The 23,201-nt window shown below is 38.6% G+C and overlaps 3 protein-coding genes across 4 annotated transcripts in view; all 3 read left to right on the forward strand.

Moving 5' to 3' along the window:
• The first annotated feature begins 2,303 nt into the window (after window positions 1-2,303).
• spink4 (serine peptidase inhibitor, Kazal type 4) lies at window positions 2,304-4,263 on the forward strand. The gene is made up of 4 exons (XM_017425629.3): window positions 2,304-2,432; window positions 2,668-2,699; window positions 2,856-2,968; window positions 4,121-4,263. The coding sequence occupies exons 1-4, from the start codon at window positions 2,381-2,383 to the stop codon at window positions 4,164-4,166; spliced, it is 243 nt and encodes an 80-aa protein (XP_017281118.1). The 5' UTR covers window positions 2,304-2,380; the 3' UTR covers window positions 4,167-4,263.
• Window positions 4,264-4,450: 187 nt separating this feature from the next.
• Window positions 4,451-14,311, forward strand: stra6l (STRA6-like). 2 transcript variants are annotated; one of them, XM_017425618.3, is made up of 18 exons: window positions 4,451-4,662; window positions 5,549-5,630; window positions 7,185-7,285; window positions 7,372-7,502; window positions 7,590-7,710; window positions 8,520-8,565; window positions 8,717-8,842; window positions 9,106-9,182; window positions 9,452-9,560; window positions 9,646-9,793; window positions 10,040-10,115; window positions 10,268-10,349; window positions 10,868-10,916; window positions 11,250-11,367; window positions 11,465-11,584; window positions 12,019-12,182; window positions 12,989-13,132; window positions 13,226-14,311. In XM_017425618.3, the coding sequence occupies exons 1-18, from the start codon at window positions 4,637-4,639 to the stop codon at window positions 13,438-13,440; spliced, it is 1,935 nt and encodes a 644-aa protein (XP_017281107.1). In that variant the 5' UTR covers window positions 4,451-4,636; the 3' UTR covers window positions 13,441-14,311. The 2 variants fall into 2 exon arrangements, with proteins under 2 accessions (XP_017281107.1, XP_017281108.1); XM_017425619.3 differs by having other exon boundaries at window positions 4,453-4,662; window positions 9,109-9,182; window positions 13,226-14,310.
• A 104-nt stretch (window positions 14,312-14,415) lies between these two features.
• Window positions 14,416-23,201, forward strand: part of tdrd7a (tudor domain containing 7 a) — a 13,163-nt gene continuing 4,377 nt past the window's right edge. The window contains exons 1-16 of the mRNA XM_017425615.3: window positions 14,416-14,728; window positions 16,080-16,296; window positions 16,512-16,656; window positions 17,065-17,179; window positions 17,385-17,477; window positions 17,728-17,771; window positions 18,358-18,398; window positions 18,614-18,784; window positions 19,120-19,884; window positions 20,153-20,349; window positions 20,846-21,032; window positions 21,232-21,343; window positions 21,472-21,683; window positions 21,855-21,989; window positions 22,607-22,690; window positions 22,794-22,928. Of these exons, the coding sequence (XP_017281104.1) occupies window positions 16,093-16,296; window positions 16,512-16,656; window positions 17,065-17,179; window positions 17,385-17,477; window positions 17,728-17,771; window positions 18,358-18,398; window positions 18,614-18,784; window positions 19,120-19,884; window positions 20,153-20,349; window positions 20,846-21,032; window positions 21,232-21,343; window positions 21,472-21,683; window positions 21,855-21,989; window positions 22,607-22,690; window positions 22,794-22,928 (2,640 nt within the window). The 5' untranslated portion in view covers window positions 14,416-14,728; window positions 16,080-16,092. The remainder of the gene's footprint in view (window positions 14,729-16,079; window positions 16,297-16,511; window positions 16,657-17,064; window positions 17,180-17,384; window positions 17,478-17,727; window positions 17,772-18,357; window positions 18,399-18,613; window positions 18,785-19,119; window positions 19,885-20,152; window positions 20,350-20,845; window positions 21,033-21,231; window positions 21,344-21,471; window positions 21,684-21,854; window positions 21,990-22,606; window positions 22,691-22,793; window positions 22,929-23,201) is intronic.

Here is a 23,201-nt window from a genome sequence, read left to right on the forward strand (position 1 = left end):
CCAGACCGAACACGAGGACCATCGAAATTTAAATTGTGCTTCTAATACTTTATAGTCCAAAAAAAAAAGTAACCAAGTATATCCAGGGTTTAAACAGATGACAGATTGTCATTACAGGTGCTCTCTCTCGTGCAAAATCTTCAAAGGGGTTTGCATTATCTCTGGGATCCACTACCTTCCACCAACAGAGGGTTTGATTTTTGTCCTCCAAAATCCCCCCTTTTTTTTGGTTGTTTTATTTAAAGAATTTGAGCACTTTACAGGCTTAGCAGCCTTTAGTTTCCAGCATTTAGATGTAGAGGTTTACAAACACAAATGTGTACAAACTAATCTCTGCACTAGACAAAACAGACACGAGAAACAACAGACCACTGCAGGACGATGTTTGCTAAGAAAAAAAACTTGAAATGAAGAGCAAACTCTTACGTGCGTGAGAGAAATGTGATTTGGTGAAATATTGAAAAGCAGAGGGACATAAAGAGAGAAATAGAGAACGGCATTAAGGTGGTGATTTTTCTCTTCTTGTTCTCGATTATATTGTTTGTTTACATTTTTGAGTATTGCAGCTGTTTGAGTCTGTTACCCATTGTGCATATAGTTATTCTTTACATTATTAAAAATTCAAATGTTTTGAGAAAAAAAAAAAAGACTGATTGGTTATTCCCTGATGCTGAAAGGTGTGTGTGTGTCTGTTACCAAAATATCTCATGAACCACTGAACGGATATTAATTAAAATTTCTATTTTTGGATGTGCCTCTACAACTAATAACTTTTGGAGTCAGTCCAAATCAAGATGTCCGCCACAGCTAATCAATTTTAGCCAACACAGAAATGGCTATAACTTAGTCAGTTTAACAGATATTGAGCTAAAATTTGCTGCGGTAGTAGCTGAGAGTCAATCACAACACATACTCTGAGTGCAACATCTGACAATATCACGAGCTTGTACATCTGCCAAACAAACAGCTGAAGAACCAGTAGAACCGGCCTCCTCACAGGTTCCTGTCATTCTGTTATTCATCCATCAGCATCAGGACAGAGTTTGCTGTTTTTCTGGGACTTCTGCTCATCTGTCGCTGCAGGTAAAAAACAGAAAAGAACAACACTTTCTCAAAACACAAAAAGTATTTTACGCACTTTTGACATACTAACAAGATGGACAAACTCGGAACCAAACATTAATCGGTCCTGTCAAGAACTCTTTCAGTACAAACAAAGAACTTGAATCTAAAAAGGCAATCAAAACAAATAAAAACGTTCTTTTTTCCCCCCTCTCTTCTTCCTCTACCTTTTATTGCAGGAACATATTCTGTTTATACTTGAGTTTTCAATATTTTTTGTCTAAAAATGTTACAAAAAAAAGGAGAAGCACAGTAAAGTTCTGTTCATGTGAACCTCAAATTGGTCTTTATTTGTGAAAGTAAAAGCCCCGAACGCGATATGATGTCAAAAGTGGAGCGGCTTTGAGGCTCAAATGGAGGTGCAGACAAGCCAGACGGATGGAAAAAATAAAAAGCGACTTTTATTGTCCACAGTTGACCATCAGTGTTTGTGTGTGTGTGTGTGTGTCTGAAAGAGAGAGAGACAAAGCATGGCAAAGATTCATGTTTGCAGGAATGAGCTCTGCTGCATTACTTTTGGATTACTGGGATATTTAAAAGCTAAACTTAAGTTTAGGCAAGAAAATCCAAACGTGCTTTTGGGCCATGACTTTTGTGTTTGACCAAGTTCTTTGTTTTAAAATTCTGCCATTAACTATTTGGAGTCAACTCTGTTTGTTAACAAAAATATCTCATGAACTTCTTGGGCAAATTTAATGAAACTTTCAGAAAGTAATGTACAACAGAACAACACAAAAATGGCTGTAACTCAGCCAGTTTTACAGATACTGAGCTTAAATCTGATGTGGTAGGAACTGAGAGATATTTACAACACATCCTCTGAGTGGGACATCTTGCACTATCACATGAGATTGTGCATAACGTTACTTTCAAGGTTTTTACCATAAAAGGCTTCTCAGCATAAGATGGACTTAATAAAACTCCGACATGAAAATCACTTGATATGCATCCTTTCAAGGAATGCTTGGCCCCTAATTTTATTCTGTATTCTTCTGTATTCTGTGCAGAGACAATAAAACGTGAGCTTGTCACATGGAAGATTAGAGCTACTGAACAACAACAGATATTTTTACTGTATGCTCGTAATGTGTTCAATGTGCTTCCAGAGTGTTCAAGCAGCTGTGTGTCTGGTTTCATCTGCCGCGTTCCCACGCGCACACACACACACACACACACACACACAAAACAATTACACCACCAGTAAAAACGGGCTTACTCGCAGGTATCTGTCGTTCTCTGTTATTCATTCACCAACATCATGATCGGGAGAGCTGTTCTGCTGGGACTTCTGCTCATCTGTGTGGCTGCAGGTAAAAAAAGGACAACACCTTTACATGAAAACAAAAAGTTGTTTAGATACGTTTGACATTTGGTAGTCTGAACTTAAAAAATTGAGTCACTTTAACTCTTTGATGCAGCTTTTTAAATAATGGTCAGCGCAAATACGTACAAAGTGATTTAAATTCAGTTGTAGAAATCATTATACATTATTATACTAGATTTTTAAATTTAAGATGTGTCTTATTTTGTTCCCCTTTTTCTAAGATGAAGCTGAGAAATCTGGACTCATGAGAGAGGTGACAAAGTTTTTAATCAAGTTGTTCGTGTGTTTGGAAAAGTGTGTCACTTTCGATGCATGTGAAAAAAAATATCCCTATTAATGGATCTTTAAGTACCCATTTTAATGTGAGAGATTTTGTTTTATCTCTTTAAAACGTTTGCATTTCTGGCAGCCCTCTTGTCCTGACATGGGGGAGATTGTGGCGTGCCCTCTGAACCTCGCTCCCGTGTGCGGCAGCGATGGAAACACTTATGCCAACGAGTGTACCCTCTGTGTGCAGAGACAGTGAGTCCACACAGCTGCTCCACACTCCATACAGACACACACACTTGCTCACTTTCACACATAATGACTGTCCACAGACTGAAGGGTGAGTTTGTCTCCCCCTGGTGGTGACCAAACGGCAGATTCTTTTTGTAAAGATCACATTATCTCCTCCAGACAGCTGTTCAGAGAGCCTCAATTTGGAGAAATAGGAGTTGAATTCTGACCAAAGTGACGAGCTATGCCCAAGCGAGACTTAGACCAAAGAGGACTGCTGCCGTCAAGTCAATTTCATATCATAGTTGTTTATATATAAATAAATAGAAACACACTTTGGTCTTAGCCCTGTTTGAACCAGCTGTTAGCTCGTCAGTTTGTCAGAATTAAACTTTATTTCTCCAAAATTAAACATCAGTTGTTTATAACCTTTTAACAGAACCACTTCAAAAGATCTGAACTATCCCTTTAAAACATGAAACAAGCTTTTACTAAAGACGCCAAAGTCTTAAACAAAGATCCTACGTGATCCGTTAGTGCTCAGAGGAAGTGTTGAGAATGACTCTGAGCCACTATCATATCAAACTTTACCTCAATATTTGTAAAATTGTGGGTTTTTTTTTTTCTTTCTTTCTTTGTAAAGTAGTAATGGCGGCCATCTTGAATTGGGCAGGCTCGAAAGGTTAATCAGTTGTAGATGTACATCCAGTGATTGTTTTCTGAGAGTTTTGTTAAAATTTGTTAACTAGTTTATAAGAACTTTTGCTAGCAGATAGATAAATGAATGCACGCACACACACACAAGCAATTACATGATGAACCTCTTTTCATACATTTTTTGAAAAATGTATTTTACAAAAAACTTTGGTTCTTCAAATAATGGCAAAAAAAAGATCACAGTGTATTTTATCAACTGGTCGTTCTTCTTGCAAATGTTGTCTATAAATGATTTTTATCTTCATTTTTAAACACATTAGTCTCTTTTTGTTACAATTTACATCTATCATTTCAACCTTTGTATTTATGCAATCCCCTCACACACCTCATTTTTTTTGTATGAACTTAACAAATGTGACTCGTGATTTCACCTTATTATCTGTTTTTACTATAAGAAGCTGATCTGAATCTCAGCTGACAGTGAGTAACAACCACATTATGTCACCATTCTCTCCTCAGAACAACCAAGATGAACATTTTGATCGTAAAGGAGAAAAGTTGCTGACCTGGAAGGCTGACAGTAACGTCACCAAGAGGCCGAACCAGGAAGGATCACATCATCTTCCCTAAACTGGCATTGCAATAAAATCTGAATTTCAGTATTTGTGGTTCTGATATTTTATTTATTTAAGGTGTTAGGTGATAATGTTCCTCTGTGAGCTGAAAGCAGCAGGTGAATGATTTGCTGGTTATCTGGATGGGTGAGCTCATTGTTGACACATGCCTCAGACTAAACGACACAGCGGTCAAAGACATTTATTGTGTTAGAAGAGAAGAAAAAAAACGACTGTCTGCAAACAAAACAAAGCCGGACATAAAGACAGAAACCGATGGATCCTGTGGTCAAAGGTCAGCCGAGTCACATGGTGGAAACCAGGAAATGGAGTTGTGGTTTTAATCCACAGCTGCTTCCCTTCTCCTCACAGAAGAGCAGATCTAAAGGTTTCTCAGCTTCCATGAACTGACTGACCAACGATGATAAGAAACTCGGAGGAACAGAAGTAAGTACAGCCTTTCGGTTCCGTACCATGACACATTTTACTTCACCACAGTCAGCTTTTAGTTGAGCACAACCTCTTTGAATCCAGTCATTACAAAAGTAGACATGAAGTCCAGTTTGTTGACATATTGAGAGAGTCATCCATTTGTTTTGAGGTCTGTTTAATTAAACCTTGTTAATGATCAGTGCAGCGTATCCTGGTCAGAGGGAATGGCAGAAAGCAGAAGTCGTCCAGAGTAGTTAGTAGTTGTTGACAACCAACTAAATACATAAATCAAAAGGATCTTAACATTAACATCAACTTCGGCTGAAATGGGAAAACAAATAACAGCAAGTGCACCCGGCCACAATGACCTGTTGTTTCACTCCTCTGCACAAACAATCAGGTCCTCATCTTCAAATGGCTTCCTTGTTTTTCCATTATTTACACAGGTAAGTTTACATACTTAAAAAAGTAACAAACTTTTGATCAATAACATTAATCACCAACTATATCGCAGAAAAACAAGAACCTGAATTAAAACCTTGTAGGTTTTCTAACAGACCCGGTCTCTTCTCGTGACATCACCGCTTTCTAATCTGCGGCCCAGGTTTGTGACGAAACAACTAAAATTACAGGAACCATTAAGTATTCAACCAACTATCAACACCGTCTGCATCAGTTCAAACCAAAATAGAAATGTAAATAATCTGAAATCGAATACAGAGCATATACAAACCCGGGATACCTGATGTCTGCAGAATATAAAATCAAACAGACTGCTGGCTCAGACTAACGATGCAGAGTAAAACTCTGACTCGGACATTATCCTAACTTGCCTGGGATCAGTTATGTTTGGATCCATTGTGTTTGTTAGCGCTCATATTCACTTCTTTTTATATTACAGCCTTTCCAGTCCCTCCAGCATTGTAAGCTGTCAAAACAACATCTCGGTGGACCTCTTCCTGCATCTTTCACTCGTACCAGCTGTAAGTCTTGCATTCGTGGCTCCTGTACAAAAAGAATAAAGGGTTCACCTATTTCATGTTTTCCTGAGATACTGTTTTATGAAAACGCTTGGCATCCATTTTGTGTCGGCCCGACCACCCTGAGGGAACAGTGAGTGAACCAGCTCAGATAAAAGCAGTTTATTTTATCAGCAAGCATTAGATAAACATGAAATAAAACCATCAATTACAGAGGAAACGGATATAATGGTGGCAGAAATTCAGTTATCATTTGATCATATGTTGTGTTTTCTCAATGTTAAACAGAATCCTGTGAACTGATCCTTTCATTTTCTGGTGGTCATTGGGCAAGACACGGGCTGTACCCACCGATTTAGAGTCACAGATTAATCTAACATGCATGCCTTTTAGAGGAAACTCACACATGCACAGGGAGAACATGCAGAAAGGCCCCAGCCAGGAATCAAACCTGCAACCTAACCGACTGCGCCACCATTCAGCCCACGAAGCTTCTCTAAAACAGAACACGAAACTGCCTTATTAGAACCAACACAGAAGATGAACTCCTGTTGTAAAAAAGCATAAATTACACTAATAAAACGCAAATAAATAATCAGATAGGCAGAAAAACGTGAAGGAATGAGAGTAAGTTTAAGACTTTTTTAAAAAAAACAGTTGTCTTCCTGAACTATCAGTTAGTTCTTACTTTCACTCAGATGCGATTCTATCCTTAGGGGTGGAAATTAGCACCCGCCACCGGCCAAATGCGGGTAAATATTTGAAGTGGGTGAATTTGATCAACACACACGCCACTGTGGCGGGTTGGCAATTTGAACAGAAAAGGTGTTATTTGTCCTCTTGACATATAGGGGGCAGCAATGTGCTCGAGTTGCTGCTGTTACGTCGAGCCGTGTTCCCCCATCAGATACGGTTCCCCCTGCGTCTCCGTAAATAATGACTTATCTATTAACAGAATTGTTTAGAGGGGCAAATATTTCTCATTAAGAAAACAAAAAAACATCATTCTTTTAAAACTAAAATGTGCTAATAATATCATAATACAGAGGAATAAACACAGGTAAGGAGATGTTGGTAATTTATTTTTGTCCTGTGTTTTAGAGGGGGAACCGATTATTTCAGACGGCTGAAATATTTTGTTCCCCCCTGGTAACTTTAGCAAAAAAAGAACAAATGTCTCCAAATTCACAGGACTTGTTGTTCATGGTGAGAGAAATAAACACAGTTAAGGACTTTTTGGTAAATTATTTTTGTCCCATGTTTTAGAGGGGGAACCGATTATTTCAGACGGCTGAAATATTTTGTTCCCCCCTGGTAACTTTTGCAAAAAAAGAACAAATGTCTCCAAACACAGTTAAAGACTTGTTGTCCATGATGAGAGGAATAAACACAGTTAAAGACTTGTTGGTAAATTAACTAGTTGTTGGATAATTAATGATCATTCAACCCGAATGTTATTTAGATAAAAGCGAGCCACTATGGCTGGTGGACAAAATTTTTAATTTCCACCCCTGTTTTCAATGCTCCCATAATAAGAGCTGATATCTTATCTGGCAGGTGCTGATCACAGCGGTGCTGTCGTTCCTCCAGAGGCGAGCTCAGAGACTGGCCATTGACCACAGGCTGGCTTTCCTCGAAGGACGGTTTGGTATTGTGGTGTAAGTCAACAACAGTTGTCGGTAAAAGGGAACTAATTCCTTATTATTCAAATCACCCAAATGCCTGTCTGTATTGTGTGCCCCAGGCCTTTGGATACAGTCGGCAGCCTCAGTAACCGCTGGTCTTATGGATTTGCATATGGCGCCGTGTCGAGCAGCGTTCTGCTGCTCTTCTCTGAAAAGTACATCCCCTTCAGCATCGTGCCCTGGGCCAGAAGTACAGAGGGGTTTTTTTCTCTATCATTTTCATTGTCATGGCTCATATAATTACTGCGCCTGATACGCTGTTCTCTGTTGACTCCAGCCATAGTGTATCTGATTGGAGCTTTAGAAGTGGGCCTGGTGTATTTCCCTTTTTTCGCCTGCCTGTCGACACCGTTCAGAATGACCGGCGCTGTGCTGGGAATCCTCTACTCTGTGTCCTGGTAAACATTAATTGGCTGAACGCTGATTCAGCATTCACATTATTGTTTTCTGGATTTAATTTTTTATTTTCTGTATGGTTTTTGTAATCTAACTCCTTCTGTGTACTTTATACTAATTTAGCCATTCATATATCAAAACATTTAGCTCAATCAAATGGGTGCTCTGATTTTTGTTTTTATGACTTTTACAGTTTTCAAAATATTTCATTTTATTTACAGTTATTTTCACCATACGAAAACATTCAGATGTTTTTAATTCCTTCAAAAACATTGTTTTTAAATCTGCCTCAGCATACTGACTCTAATTTTGTCTTCTTATGCTGCTTTTATTGTTCTGCTACTTTTAGCTACCAGTTTGCTACTTTTAGCTTCTAGCTATCCTTTTGATATTTTTAGCTCACCTTTCAGAACTTTTAGCTTTATGCTAGCCTTTTATTAAGTTTTGAGCTACGCTTTTTCTACTTTAGCCATTTTCTACTTTATCTAGCTTTTTATTACTTATGTTTAGATAACTTTTTGCTGCTTTTAGCTCACCTTTTGCTACTTTTAGCTAGTGTTTTACCCATATTTAGCTTTTAGATAGCATTCCGCTACCTTTAGCTTTTAACTGGCATTTTGTTCCTTTTAGCTTTTAGATAATGTTCTGCATCTTTCAGCTTTAACAGCTCAGTTTTAGCTTCTTCAGCAACTTTCAGCTCTCAACATTAATGCTGCACTTTCACATTAGTGTAAAAGCTGCCGACATCTGAACAAAACGTCAAACTAAGTGAGACTTCCTGTCTGTCTCTGCTGCTGTTTCCTGTTTCCAGGATCATCATCACTGTCTGGGATATGGTGACGTGTCCAGGTGGGGAGGTAGGCTGAGGCAGGAATGAGGGTTTTTACTGAACATCCAGGATTTATGAAGTTTGAAGCCAAACCTGAAGATATTACATTTTTAAAGCTGCCTAATTTCAGAACAAATATATACCTGTTTTGACTCTTGACTTTATTCTTCCTTCTGAAGATTCTGGGGAAGTACCAGAAGATAATTGCCCAGTGGCCCTGCGTCCTCTCGCTCATCTTCCTCCTGGGACGATTCATTTACATGCTGGTTAAAGAGTTTCGCATACATCTGCAACTGGAACCAGAGGTCAGTGTGTAGTTATCGCCCGCCGCCATTAAAAGCAGGCGAAATACAAAATACATAAGCTAAGCATAAGATTTCCCATCAAACATACTGTAATGTACCAATAATTATACATATTTGAGCTTCCTTTGCTCTGTTTTGTCCTCATGTTATTTTATTTTTCTTGCGATCGTAACATCTGCTTATGAGGATGTCCCATATTAGAGCAAAAAAATAATAATTTTTAAACATTCATAAGTAATTTTACTAGTTGCTATTTCTATTAGCAGGACCCTGGAGAACTGGTTGAGCAACATCAGGCCCAACATGTCAAGAGACTCCTGAGAAGGGCACCTCAGCACAGGTCTTTATGATGTGCATTGTTAAATATTTTTAGTTGAAATAATTGTCATTATTATGATAATGGATCGTTGTTAATCCAACATGATGCGTTCAGGTGCTCATGGTGAGAGTCGTTTTTTCCAACTGTAATGCTCGAGGGCCCTGTTAAATATTCAGCATCAGACTTTTTCAGTTGTGCTAAAAACAAAAAAACACATCATTTGAAATACACTGGTATGAATTCACACAAGCATTGTTTGTTTGTTTGTTTGTTTACTTCCTGCGCTGCAGCAAACCCCTCAGCTGGTTCCAGAGACGAGTGTATGAATGGGACCCCCACTTCAAGTTTCCCAACAGGATCATCGGCACTGCCATCATATCCATCATAGGCCTGTATATAGTGAGGAAACATGTTTTCATCGAGCAGAACTGTCCTCCCGTGAAGCGGCTGCTGTGTTTATGTGTCTTTCTGACATTTTGTCCAGGTCACTCTAGCAGACTACAGTCTCAGTGATGCTGTATTTGACCGAGCAGAAAACTGGAAGAATGCTCTCGAAGATGGGATCACCTTTCATAACCAGACTCTGAAAGACACAGTGTTATGGATTGAAGAATGCATCTACGTGGCCAGGAGTGAGTTTGAAGCGTTCTTCTATGATAAAGGCTCATTTTAGACGATTATTTTATGGCTACCACCAGATTTGTGTTCATGGTTTTTAACTATGCCGACAAGAAAATTCCCAAAAAGTCAACTATGGACACTGCTCTAACCTTGATAAGCTATAAGTATTTTTGTAGAACTAACAGAACGGGGGGAGCAGTAAGACATGAACACACGTCTCGGATCATAAACTGAAGATTCGTGTTGGTTTGTTTCAGAATCCTGGCTTGCCACCACCATCTTTGCCAGTCTCAACTCTGTTGCTTACATCTTCCACATTTTGACCTGTTACAGGTAAGAAAACTATGAATCACACACGCTGAGGTGGAAATGAAGTGATGGATTCTCTTTTTTTCTTCATCATTATTATTATTATCTGTTGTGACGTATGTAAAACACATACTTATTTTCACTGCAGTGATTTAAACCATAAACTGTCGCCCTAGGAAACACTTGAAGAGACTCTGGAAGGGGAAGAAAGGTTTTCTCCCCGAGAAGTTTCACAATCCTGCATCTGCCATCAGTGTCGTAAGTAAAACACCCAAGCTTTTAAAAACAAGGTCAGACAGGAGGGCAGATAACCTTTCAAAGCAGAAATAGTTTTTTTTAAGTCAGAAACTTCTGATAAAAAATACATATTCGTTAAAACCTTGAACACATTCACCTTTTTATTCTGAACAGGTATGTCAAAACCTTTAAGCGGTGCCATAAATTCAGCAATAATTCAAGCCTCTGATGGCTTGTTGGGTGTTTGGGGTGGACGAGTCATGTTTCAGGAGGCTTGTGCCAATTTCTGTTTCCCATTTAGATGCAACTATGAGGAGATATGAAATGATTTCAGGCTAACTTAGAAGGAAAAATAATCATTTGACTTTGGCTTCACAATAATTATCCACAAAGTCAAATCTACTTGAGAAATTCTTACACATATTATACAGCAACAATCCATTTGAGCACTGGTTTTGTGTTTGATTTACAGAGTTTATTGTATATTCTTCTTCATGCCTTATTGCTAAATGCTTAAATTTTCTCATAAACCTTTACAGGCGTCTATTGCAAGATACTCTGGATGGCAGATAGCGTTTACTCTGTGGGGTAAGTTTTTTTTTTTTTTACTTTTAAACACATAAACAACTGAAACATAGGACAGGATCTAAATGTAGGATGAAAATCTTACCAAAAACATTAAAGCAAACCTAAAAATATATGCGTGTGCATTCTTGTGCTTCTAGCTTTGCGGCAAGATGTAAATTAAATAAAGATGTAGATGCAAAAATGCAAGTCTTTGCGCTTCCCTGCATCAGTCCTGTAAAGCGGGAGGGAAAGCATTTGGAATCTGAATGACGGGGGAAATGGTTAGGAGCTGAATACATGAATCAAATCAAATAAAACCTGAACTGCTTTTTTTTCCCCCTTCTTTTCATTCAGGCTACTTCATCGTCCATTTTGTCCACTTCTTGTTAGCACTGCTGTTGGTCTACACGTTTATTCTTCCCATTTCCCATGGACAAACAGTGAGCATGCTGAAACACCTGGGCCTGATTCTGTAAGACTGCCTCCCCTCTGACCGAGGGTCTCTGATGGCATAAAGATGGTTAGACGGAGTCTCTAATTATCTTTGAAACTTCCCGTGTGTCTCTCAGTTTGACCATTAGTCTGGTGATTGGCTTGGTGATTCTTCAGGTGGTTCTGGTTCAGGTCTTCTTCCTTCAGGACAAAATGTCTCCCACAGACAAGCAGAAACCTCTGGCTCTCAACAACAGGTCGGTTATATTTCAGGACTATAAAGTCTGCGAAATAGCGGTAAAAATCACGCTCCTTTTGTTTGACAGTAACTGCTAACCGTTGAGATAAGAAGTGATTTCACACACTGATAAACACTGAATAAATTCACAAACTTTAATGGTTATTATGCACAAAGCCATAAAACAAGACTTCCTCACCTGGAAGAAGAAGTAGATAACTTTCAGGTTATATTGTATCATAACGTTCTGACACCATTCTTGTTTCCATTACCATTAGTGTAATTTTGTTCAGTATAGAATCTATTATTTATGCAAAAATATTATTATAAAGGACATTTTTTTCAGTGAGAAAACAGGTAAAATTGATTATCAAGGCTCTTGGAACAAGTAAACGTAATTTAAAGGTAATCCGGTTCCTTTAAATGACAGCTTCTTTCTTCTTTGCTTTCCAGAAAGGCGTTCCACTGCTTCAATTACTTCTTCTTTTTCTACAACGTGGTGATGGGCATCAGCACCTGCATACTCAGGCTGCTGTTCAGCCTCATGGTCGGGACATGGCTGGTGTCCCGCATAGACCGAACCATCATGCAGAGGGGATACGAAACCCTGGACGCTGGTGAGCTTCAGTTACGCCAGAAACACGGTCAAAACATGCACCGAACTGAAGTAGCTCAGAGTAACAACCAATGTTGTTATTTTCAGTCGCAAACATTAAAGCAAATTTTTGTTTTTATATGATTTATATTGGTGGAGTGTGAGGGTTGGATAGTCACCTGTTGTTTTCCAGATTGTCCACAAGATGGTGGCATTTCACAGAAAAGAAAAGGTTCACTGTGAATGCTGAGTCATTTAAATATAAAAATATATATTCTTCTTTTTTTACTTTTCCCTGCATTTTTTGCCATTTAACTACTTCGAAATAATTTGTTCTACTTCAGCCGTTCATATAATAAAATGTTCAGCTCATTTAGGAGATGGCTGCTGGAACTTTATATACAAATATTTTCCCAATAGAAAAACAATATATTTTCAAATCTTTCATAAAATTGTTCTCTTTAAAATCTGCTTCAGCATACTTACTCTATTTTTGTCTTTGCACCTTCTGCTAACATTAACCTTTAACAACTGTTCTGCTATTTTTTAGCTTTCGGCTACCATTCTGCTACTTCTAGCTAGTCTTTTTGGTACGTTTAATTTTCTGCTACTTTTCTGCTTCTTTTAGCTTTTGGCCAACTCGGGTTCAGCTTCTTCAAGAGGAATATAGCAAGATTTGTGTCGGCTTGATCTCTGGGACAATAAACTTGAACCAGTTTGATATGATTTCTTTAGGTTTTTCCTCTTTCCTGAATACATTTTTCCAATCTTTTACTGCAGCGTTTCTTCCTCTAATGTTCTGCGTGTGGTTTAAACCTTATGTCCCAGGCTACAGCACATGGATAGGGATGATCTTTGCGGACCATTACCACAACAACCCCGTCATGGTGTCTTTCTGCCAGCTGCTGGTCTCCAACGTGCTGGAGAGGCGTAATGCAGCAGCATACGCCACATTTCACAACCCTCTGTCAGGTTAGAATAATGTGTTTGCACCACGAACAGCCATCTATAAGTTTTCAGCTGTCTGGTATGTAAACTTTCGCCTGCTCATATTTAATTTTCCAGCATCCAGCGTCCAGGCCAGGAGGCGGTGGGCGCTGATTTACACATTACTGAAGAACCCTCCTCTGATCCTACTCAGAAAACACAACCTGGGCCGATCATCTCCTCAGACAGAGATAACGGTGCAGGCTTGGATCATGGCGTCACAAACACAGAGCCGCCAGTCCCCGCCCCAGGCACCGCCAGAAATCATATTCACACCTGAGGAAGACTGTTAGAAATTAACTCCATGTCCATCCATCTTTTTTGTTTGGTTTTTTTTTGTTTCCGGAGCTGGTGCCCATCTCCAGCAGTCACTGTGCGAGAGGCGGGGGGACACCCTGGACAGGTCAGAAGTCCATCACTAGGACACATAGAGACAAACAACCATTCATGCTTTTACTCACAACTAGGGACAATTTAGAGTTACCAGTTCACCTAACATGCATGTTTTTTTTGGTCTCCGGGAGGAAACTGACGTGAGCATAGGGAGAACATGCAAACGCAGAAAAGCCGGGAGACAAACGCGCGGCCTTCCTAATGTGAGGCTAAGGTACCAACCACTGCACATCCTTGCAGCTGAACTTCATGTGCTCATAAATAGGTCCAAACTGAATCATGTTAACAGTAAAGCTGCTGTCGAGGCAGAAGGTGGTGTTTTTCCTGTAAAGTTACTGCATTTGTCACCTACATTAATTTTTTTTTTCTTTGAGGGCAACAACAACACAAACTGACGCGACTTAACATCAATAAAACATATAAACATTGGTTATTTCTTGGTAAAGTGGTCAACGAACATTAGTTAGCCAACTATCTTTTGTTTTTAATGAATAAAAATGTGACAAAGGTTTAGGATTTGTATAAAAAAGCTGTTTTTATTTTCTGGATTAAATAAGGTTGAATACATTTTTTGGTCAATTAATGGTCAGAACAATAATTATATAAATAAAACAAAGTGTACTAGCTTCAGGGCTAAACCTGTGTATCATCTATTACATTGTTTATTCTGTTTTATCTCATTAAAACAATGTGAATACAATACAATTAAAATGCTTATTGTTGTGGAATTGCCACATGTGTTTGACATCATTATAAGTAATAAATCCCACACCTTTTGGTTACAGTTTGTAGAACATTAGTGCACATAAATTTGTTCCTATGTAAGCTAAAAAACAATTTAGTTCGAGTTATTAATTGATATTTTTACGCTCTCATTGATACAGCTCTTTTTAAAGTACTGTTCAACTTGAACTTAAAATTTCCGACAACACTTAAAGGCAGCATATTTTAGACGTTTAAATTCAACAGTTTTTACATCGTCCTCCCCTTTTTTCCTGTATTTATAATGACAGAGAAATATCTGAATTAACTTGCAACGTTTAATTATTCATATGTATATGACAATTAGACAAATATAAAATACAAAATAAATGAGTCGGCTAAAACGACAGAACAGTGAGGCGTCGCCGCCATTTTGAACTTCTGAGCGTAAACGTTTGCCAGAGGAGCACACAGTCGTTAGATCGGGTAATTTTCTCATTTAAACATTTCATTTTGTCTCAAAATTTTGGTTTCGGCTTCTACGTAGTGACAAAAAAGACCTGTTTGTCTTGTGAAAGATTAATTGCGGTGTAAAAGCGACGGTATAGCTTGCTTTAAACGAGCTCCTGGACGGCGAGTTAGCCGTTAGCCGTTAGCTAACAGCCACACGGTGACGCCTTTAGCTTCTCAACCCGTGAATTTAACCATTTTAGTCCGATTTTGTTTCAGTTTGGTGTTCCCAACGTGTCACACGCTGTTGCTGCTCAGGCTAACTTGGTAGATTCGTGAATAAATACTTTTTTTTTTGTTGTCATAGTCCTTTAGCTAGCACCGGACGGTAGAGAGGAAGGAAAACGCCACTGTTCGGGTATTTGTTCTGTAACGTTTTGCCAAATAAGGGTGTTTTTAACAAATATTTTCCTCTTTCATGTTAACAGGTTCTAACATTCAATCCTGAAGACTAATATTGAATCATAACAAACGTAAAAGGTTTTAAAAAGTTAATCATGTTTGCTTTTTTACGTTTTTATGTTATTTCCCTCTCAGTGTGTAAGAGTAACCAGTTTTATACCTTCCTTTCAAGAAGCAAGACTATTTCTACATTTAAGGTGGTTTTGATGACGGTCTTTCACATGTTTTCTTTGGGCTTTGACTGGTTTTCAGCTAATATCTTTGTGAATCCTTATGTTGTATGTCTGTCATATTGTCTTATTAGTATTTTTAAAGAAATGAAGACAGAAGGTGTCTTTGTGACAAGGTGCTAATCATGAATTGCTTATTTAAAAATGGTTCCTTGTTTAAGTTGTCAAAGCCTAATGTCAGGTTTAAGTGACTTTTTGGAAAAACCTTCAGAAAGACTGAAGAATAATTGATCCCAAAATCTGGAAGCAAATATAAAGAAATGGGACACAAATCAAGACTTTTGCATGGTATTATATAAATGCTTTCAAGTGTTTTATTTTCTTTTTTGCTTGGCAGCTTGATTCGAATGCTTTAAATTATCATTGAGTTTGTATGTGAAATACCAATACTGAGTGTATTACTAATCCAATTCTGGAAGCTTTATAGGTAAGTTATTAACTGGGCTAACTTTATTTTTCTTGATGTGTTTTTGTTTCTGCCTTCCTCTGCTTTGCAAACTCAGTAGTACAGACACAACACGTTTTTGATTTTAGCTCATAAAAATCTGAATTGTTTGTTTAATTGACGTCTATTTAGTGCTTCTTGTTGTTAAAGTTGTCCAAACTGTCTGGAATGATGATGAGCTGAAGCTGTCTGTTTGTACTAATCTGAAATCTTTAAATGTAATGCCTAATTGTTGTTTTTTTTTGGTCAGGATTTCTGTCAAGATGCTGGATAGCGAGTCCATAAAGAAAATGTTGAGGTCCGTCCTCCAGTCAAGCAAGACGGGTGTATCTATGAGCAGCCTGCAGTCGGAGTACCGCTCCCTGTGTGGAGAGATCATCCCACTGAAGAAGCTGGGCTTCTCGAACCTGGAGGACTACCTCAGGAGCATCCCGTCTGTAGTGAAGCTGGATTACCGCATGGGTGAGGTGAGGGCTGGCTTTAGCTGGAAGCCTGACTTTGAGTCATTATAATTGTGATCAATCTTGTGTAACATTTTTTGACTTTCATAAACCAAAAAAACGGAGAAACTGGAAAACGTTTTGCCAGTGGTTTAGAGAAGTTTGTCGGTGTTTTCGCGGCGCTCTGACATTTCCAGTGCGTCGTATGCGTTCAGAATGAAATTTACACGTGTGTTTTGTAGCTGCGATGCTTTGCTTCAGTGTGTAAGGAAACGGCTCACATTGCTGAGCTGGTAGCCAAACAGAAGAACTCCAAGAAATCGGGTCGCTCCCAGGTTGTCAACTGCAAGATGAGGTTCAAACCCTCCAGCCCCTACATGCTTAACGGTACGACACAAGACGCATGCTGTCCTTCATTTTTTTTTTGTTTTATAGTCAAAATTTTATATCAACAAGAAACAGATGTCCCTTTTTTCATATAGTTTTTTAATGCGTCTCTCAGCATTTTAGTTTACTTATCTAGCATTTTAAAATTGTTTTGGTCTGCTAGTTTGCTTTATTGTTTCTATAGATGGGAAAGACTTTGTTACAATATAAGAGCCTGTTATGATTAAAAATGTACCATGAAGGGGAAATAAATGAGCATTTTGCATCAAACCTTCTCTTGAGTCATTTTGAGCGCACAAAGGGCTCTGATGGAAATGAGAGGTGGGAACATGAATGTCTTCAGTTCTTCTTGGTGATCCTCTCTCTGTCCTTGAACGTGATCTGTTCTCCGTCTTTCTCTGCTTCCAGTCACACCGAGGTCCTCTCTCCGCCAACCGTCAGCTGGAGGGAACTCCAACTGGGCAGCAAGCCGATCGCGATCCCACGGAGGCTACAGAGGGGGCAGCGCCTCTGGAGATTTTAGGTAGAGAACATAGGGATTCATAATTACTGGTATTATTCATCTATAATGATAATCAGTGACTGCATTTGGGGATTATTGCAATAAAAAAAATTGTTACCCAGATAGTGGTTGCTCTCTGTAATTGGCTTTTCTTATTGAGGCTTTTTCTTCTTTTTGTTATATGTAAAAACAAGAATATATAAACTTTTATTTTTTTTAACACTAGGCAGTTGGACCGAAGGTTAAGCTCCATCACTCCTGTTGAACACAGACAGCCGTCTGCTCAACCAGCTGTAAAACAGAATGCCATACCCAACAGGTGAACATGACGGCAGATAAGTTTAAAAACATTTCTCCAACTCTGAAAAGTGTTGTTTTATTATAAATTATTAGATAAATTTTGGCATGTGTGCTTATGTTTATGCAAAAGCTTAGTTCAGTAAAAGCTTTTTTTAATGTGCAGATATATCATTTTATTCTCCAAGTGCTGCCATTTAGATGGGATTTCATAATGCAGCTGTTTCATCTAATGTTTGTGATGCTTAAGACTTTTTTGTTTGTTTCAACAGGAAAAATGTGTGTGTCATAAACACTGTAAACAGCAAATCCACAGGTTTGTCTATATATTGATGTCAAAACATCCTTTAAGTCTGAATTTAAGCAGGGTTGTAAGATTTTCAGGGTTTCTGTTGTCTTAAATCCTGTGTGATGGATTGTTGATATTTAAAGTTTATTAGACTTAAATGCATTTTACTAAAATACATAGAATGAAACAAGGTTGAGATGGTTTAAGACACAAACAGTTCAGCAGTTATAAAGGAAATTGATTTATTATTTTAGGAAGTAGATAAGTTGTCTTTGTACATTGTTTTATTTAGTCTCTCATACAGTAGAAGGTTTTCTAAAGAGAATAAGGATTAAAGGGTTCAAATTGTAATAGCTAAACTAAGTGACCTAAGTAAAGTTTACAATAATCAAATACAGTTTAAGGTGCATAAAAAAAACATTTATTAGTCCTATTTATGTTTCGGCACATTGAGGAGGTAATTATAGAGGATTCAAATTTCTACAACAGCATATTTTTAAATGAAGCATATTTGGATTTTAAAAACCGGCTCAATCAGACAAATGAATGTTCTGCAAAAACAGGCTAATTTCAGAGTTACAGACTTTTAATTTGCTTTTTCTTTTCTCCACAGATATTCACCTTGAGCAAGTTTCTGCACCCAGCAAATCTCAGGTACAGACCTGTGTACGCATGTGTTGCCCAGTTTGACCATTTATTAGTTTAGCTCAGATTGTCCTGAAACCTTTGAGGGAACAAATTCACTCTGACTTTACTGTCCTGTTAGGGTACACTTCAGTCAGTAGCTGAATGTTTGTCATAAGGAGTTTTCCTGTTGTTTAAGGGGATAAATAGCAAAGTACTAGACCATTTTCATCTTTTCCATGTAGAATATTCTGTATGACGTGGAGTTGGTGCAGAGCAGAATGAAGCAGCTTCTGGAGAAGTACTCCACTGGACTGTGGATGTCCAAACTGCCCGAGGTCTACAGTCAAATGTTCAGGCAGAAGCTCCATCCTCAGGTGCTCTTAGATGTGGAGAAGTGGGCAGAAATCTGCATGGTAAGTTACTAGCGTTTACTACTGTGATCATTTGTGCTGTCTTCAACAATAAGAACAAACAGAAAACTCCTACAAACGAAATAAACTTTAGTTTGTTACAGTTTTCACCTCTGCTTTTTCACTTTTAAGTCCCTTTTCAGTCAAACTTGGTCTATTGCAAAAAAATTATATTTATTTTTATACTGAAAATTTTATTATTATTAGCCAAGTGAGGGAAAAAAATGCCCAAAATGACTTATCAAAATGAGGAAAATATTTCAGGTCTTCTTATTTTGATATGTAGTTTCAGTTCAATCGTTTTTGTTTTGTTTTTCTCACCTGTTTTCTCCTCACAGGTGGAGAAACCTTCCATCACCAACAGAGCTGACCGGCTCATCTACCCTCCTCTGCCTCTGAAACCTCTTAAAAGCCCTTTAAATAACACCAACTCTTCTCCAGGGTCACATTTGGATTCAACACCAGTTTCTTCTCCTCCCTCAACTCCTGAACATAAATCTGCAATTCTGTCTCCTTTTGCTGTTCCTAAAACTAGAGATTCCCCCAAAAACCTTTTGGCTATGCCCACTTTCATTTTTCCTCCACAACCTGCTGCTCCAGGAAATGTCCTGCCATCTGTGGCGTTAAGAAGCCCTACCCACAACCCCAGTCGGGGTCCTAGTCTTCTCCCGCGTGTCAGTCCTACAGTCAACCTCAACAATGGATCTAAAGAGGATCACAGTTTGCACGAAGTTACCCACAACCGAAGCCCTACCCCATTAGCCCCCACCTGGACTTGCCTTGGATCAACCAACGCTCCCACTGAGACGTCCTCTCTTCAACGCGACCGGGACATCTTGCCTCTTTTGAAAGTGACGTTCTCCTCGACTTCTGGTTCTGCTCCTTCTTCTCCCTCTAAGCCTCCCGTTGTCATGTCAGCTGAGGTGCGTCGGAATATAAAAGAGCTCCTCTCCAAGTACAGTCAGGGTCTGTGGGCCCACGCTTTGCCCAAACTTTTTATGGATGCATACAAGATGCCGTTCCCTGAGCAGATTCTGGAGAACTTGGCTCTTCTGTGCGACATATGTACTGTGGAGTACCCCTTGCCACGTGACAAGAAGAAGGTAAGAGAGCATGATGGCTTGCTGTTGGTTCAGTTTAAAATAATGCACTCATTGAATGGGTCTTAAGCTGTTGTGCATGATTACACTGGAGAATGCTCTATAGCATCTTCACTAATAACACCTTTCTTGGTGTTAAAAAGTGCTAATTTTAATCAGGTTTTCTTGCATTATTAACTGCATTTACTTACCAGTTTGTGTTCTTAACATGTTTGTTCATGTGACTTTGTTGAGGATGATTTTTTTTTTTTATTTATTTACATTTGGCCAGGCAATTTTGTACAAGTCGAACAGATTAGACGTGAACGCCACAGACAGCCAAGACAGCCAGCAGTGCAGGAGCAACCCTCTTCCCTCCGGTTTGGAGGTCGTGGGTTCTGTAGTTCCTCCACGTCTGGTTCTTCCTTCTGAGCAGTACCCGTCAGTGCTGGTGACTGAGGCCAAGAGCAGTAATGTTGTTACTATAAGGTACAACACATTAGTATATTTGTGATTATTGCTGTATCTTTGAACTATTTTCAGTACAGCACAAGAGTTGTTTATTTGCCAATATGTTCTGGTAAAATTATAATGTGAATGATCTTTAATTATGAACGTAACCAGTTCGCTTTTCTGATTGAAACACGTGACTCTAAAGGTACATTTGAAACCAGAAATAGTATTGTGGAATTGTTATAAGTTTATGTAAACTCAGGGAGACTAATTTTCTATAAAAAAAAAGTGACAGACTAGTAGAGCTACATATGCACAACATTGAATATTACTTTACATTAAACTCCTGCTCAGTGTATTATTGTAAGAAATTATCACACATTTGCAAAATTATTACATCTAAAACTTCCTTAAATACCATGTTACCTAAATTTTCTTTTAAGATATTCTGATTGTTTAACTTCTCTTTAACTGTGTGTTTATATTTTTTAAGTTTATTTTTTTATGACAAAGTTTGAATGTTTCTGCTCAGGTATGTTGGTGAAAACTACTCTAACGCTCAGGAAGCCATGGAAGATGTCATGCAGGTCTTCTACAGCTCCAAACAGCAGATTGTTGCTCATCCCGTCATCGGTCAGCTGGTAGCTGTCAGAGGGGAAGACGGAGAGGAGATGGCCAGAGCGCAGGTGATGGATGTCACAAACCCGGACAAGATCAAGGTAACTTACTCTGTTAGCAGAGCAGGCGTCTCGTAACAAGGTTTAGCAGCTGGCTCAAGTCTGAGTCTTGGCCTGTAATCATTAAAGTGCACATTGTCCCCCTCTCTGCCTGCTTTCTCATCTGTCATCACTTTTCGTAATAAAACCTAGTTTTAGTTTGTAGGCCGTATGCACATAAAGACTTTCTTCTGTCTGCCAGGTGTTCTATGTGGATTATGGCTTCTCTGTGGAGACAAGTGTGACTAATCTGCAGGAGCTGCATCAGGACTTCCTCTCTCTGCCTTTCCAAGCTACTAATGTCAGACTTGCAGGTGCGCAGACTTAGTGAGAAATTATTTTTGTCGCTGGTATGCATTACAGATCAGGAGTAATTTATCGTTACAGAATCCTACCCCCAGTATAATCATCTTTTACCTTTTCTTTGTCTTTCTCCTACCAGGCCTGGAGGCATTCAGCTCCCATTTACTGGTGCTGTCCTTGTTGGATAAGTTGGCAGTTGGAAAGATCCTGCTGATGGAAACATTGCAGCCATGTCCGCAGGATGAAACACCACTGGCAGTATTTTATGACACCTCACAAGATGAAGACGTCAACATTAACTCCATGTGCTTGAAGGCTCTGCAGGACAAGACCATGAACAACCCTCTCTCTGTATGTTAACATGCAGAACATTCTCTTTTTAGGCTGAAGGTTTTTTTTTTTTTAAACAACTGTTTGGCTTTTAGTTTAGTTTGAATCAAAGCAATAAACTGGTAACAGAGTGGTGCACATATAGTTAAATTTTCTAGCATCATCTAACATTAATTTTTCCCTTTCCTGTAGATGAATGTTACCCATCAGGATGTGTGCGTGTCAAGCGTGTGTGCGGATGGCACCATTTTCTGTCAGCTGCCTTCCCGAGGCACTGCGAGACTGAGGAAGTTGCTCGAAGAAGTAGATGCATATTACATGTCTCAGGTAAACATTAAAATTTTTAGGTTCCACACATTGGTGAATTTGCCACAGCTGCCAGTATTCTCAGTAAGCATGCAGTGTGGGGAAATCTGGATTCGCTCTGAGCTGCTGTTTGTTTTGAAGTGTGGCTTAATTTTCCAAGCGAATCTGAGCAGATACTCATGAATAATGAAATATTCCAAGTCTTAAACAGCCTGCTCCTGATAGCTTGGTGCCAGATAACCGCAGAAGACCAACAAAGGTCTAATGGAAGTCTATACCTAATTTCTGAGAGGCCTATAAAAATAGTGGATGTGCTTTCTGATTTTTAAGTTGCTTAAAAGTATAGTTTTCTCAAATAATTTATTGGAGGGAACAATCAGATTTTTTAGAATGGGGGTTGAGGAGGGGTCATATTCCCTCTGTTAGGTTGTGTCAAAATGGATTTTGTAGTTGATGCTACATTACACTCTGTAATGCCAAACATAAGAATTTGCCCTCTGATAAATGAATCCATTTGTCAATTAACATTTTCTGTGTTTTTCATTCATTTTCCTGTCTGGAATTGAAGAAACTCTTAATAATAGTAATCATAGTAGTAGTAATAATAATAATAATCTTGATACAATTGTTCCTACAAGATGACATTCGAGTGCCTGGTTTCCAGACCTTTCAATGGAAAGTTCTGTTTGGCCCGCTACAAAGGAAAGTGGGCCAGAGCAGAGGTAAGAACACGACTCAAAATATGGGTTTATCTGAAATACAAAAGCAAATGAGTTGTTTTGGGTATGAAATCAGCTATTGTCACTTTTTTTTTTCCTCCTTCAGTTGACCAACATGTTCGGCAACAGAGTGATGGAGATTTTCTTCATTGACTTTGGGGTTTCAGTAACGATTGAAGTCACTGAGCTTCGAGAGATTCCCCCTCTTTTTCTGAAGGCTTTCATTGTCATTCCACCACAGGTATGTTAAGTGTTTGTGTGTAGAGATGCTTATAAATCTCCAACAAACCCACTGACTTCAGTATATGCCCAACATTCCTAAAGGCATATGGGAAATGTACTAAAAGGCTTATGTTTGAACAATACAGGTGCTGGTCATAAAATTAGAATATCATGAAAAAGTAGATTGATTTGAGTAATTCCATTTAAAAAGTGAAACTTGTATATTATATTCATACATTACATACAAACTCATATATTTCAAATGTTTATTTCATTTAATTTTGATGATTAC

The sequence above is a fragment of the Kryptolebias marmoratus genome, linkage group LG3 (genome assembly GCF_001649575.2).
Source record: "Kryptolebias marmoratus isolate JLee-2015 linkage group LG3, ASM164957v2, whole genome shotgun sequence".
Taxonomy (NCBI): Eukaryota; Metazoa; Chordata; class Actinopteri; order Cyprinodontiformes; family Rivulidae; genus Kryptolebias; species Kryptolebias marmoratus.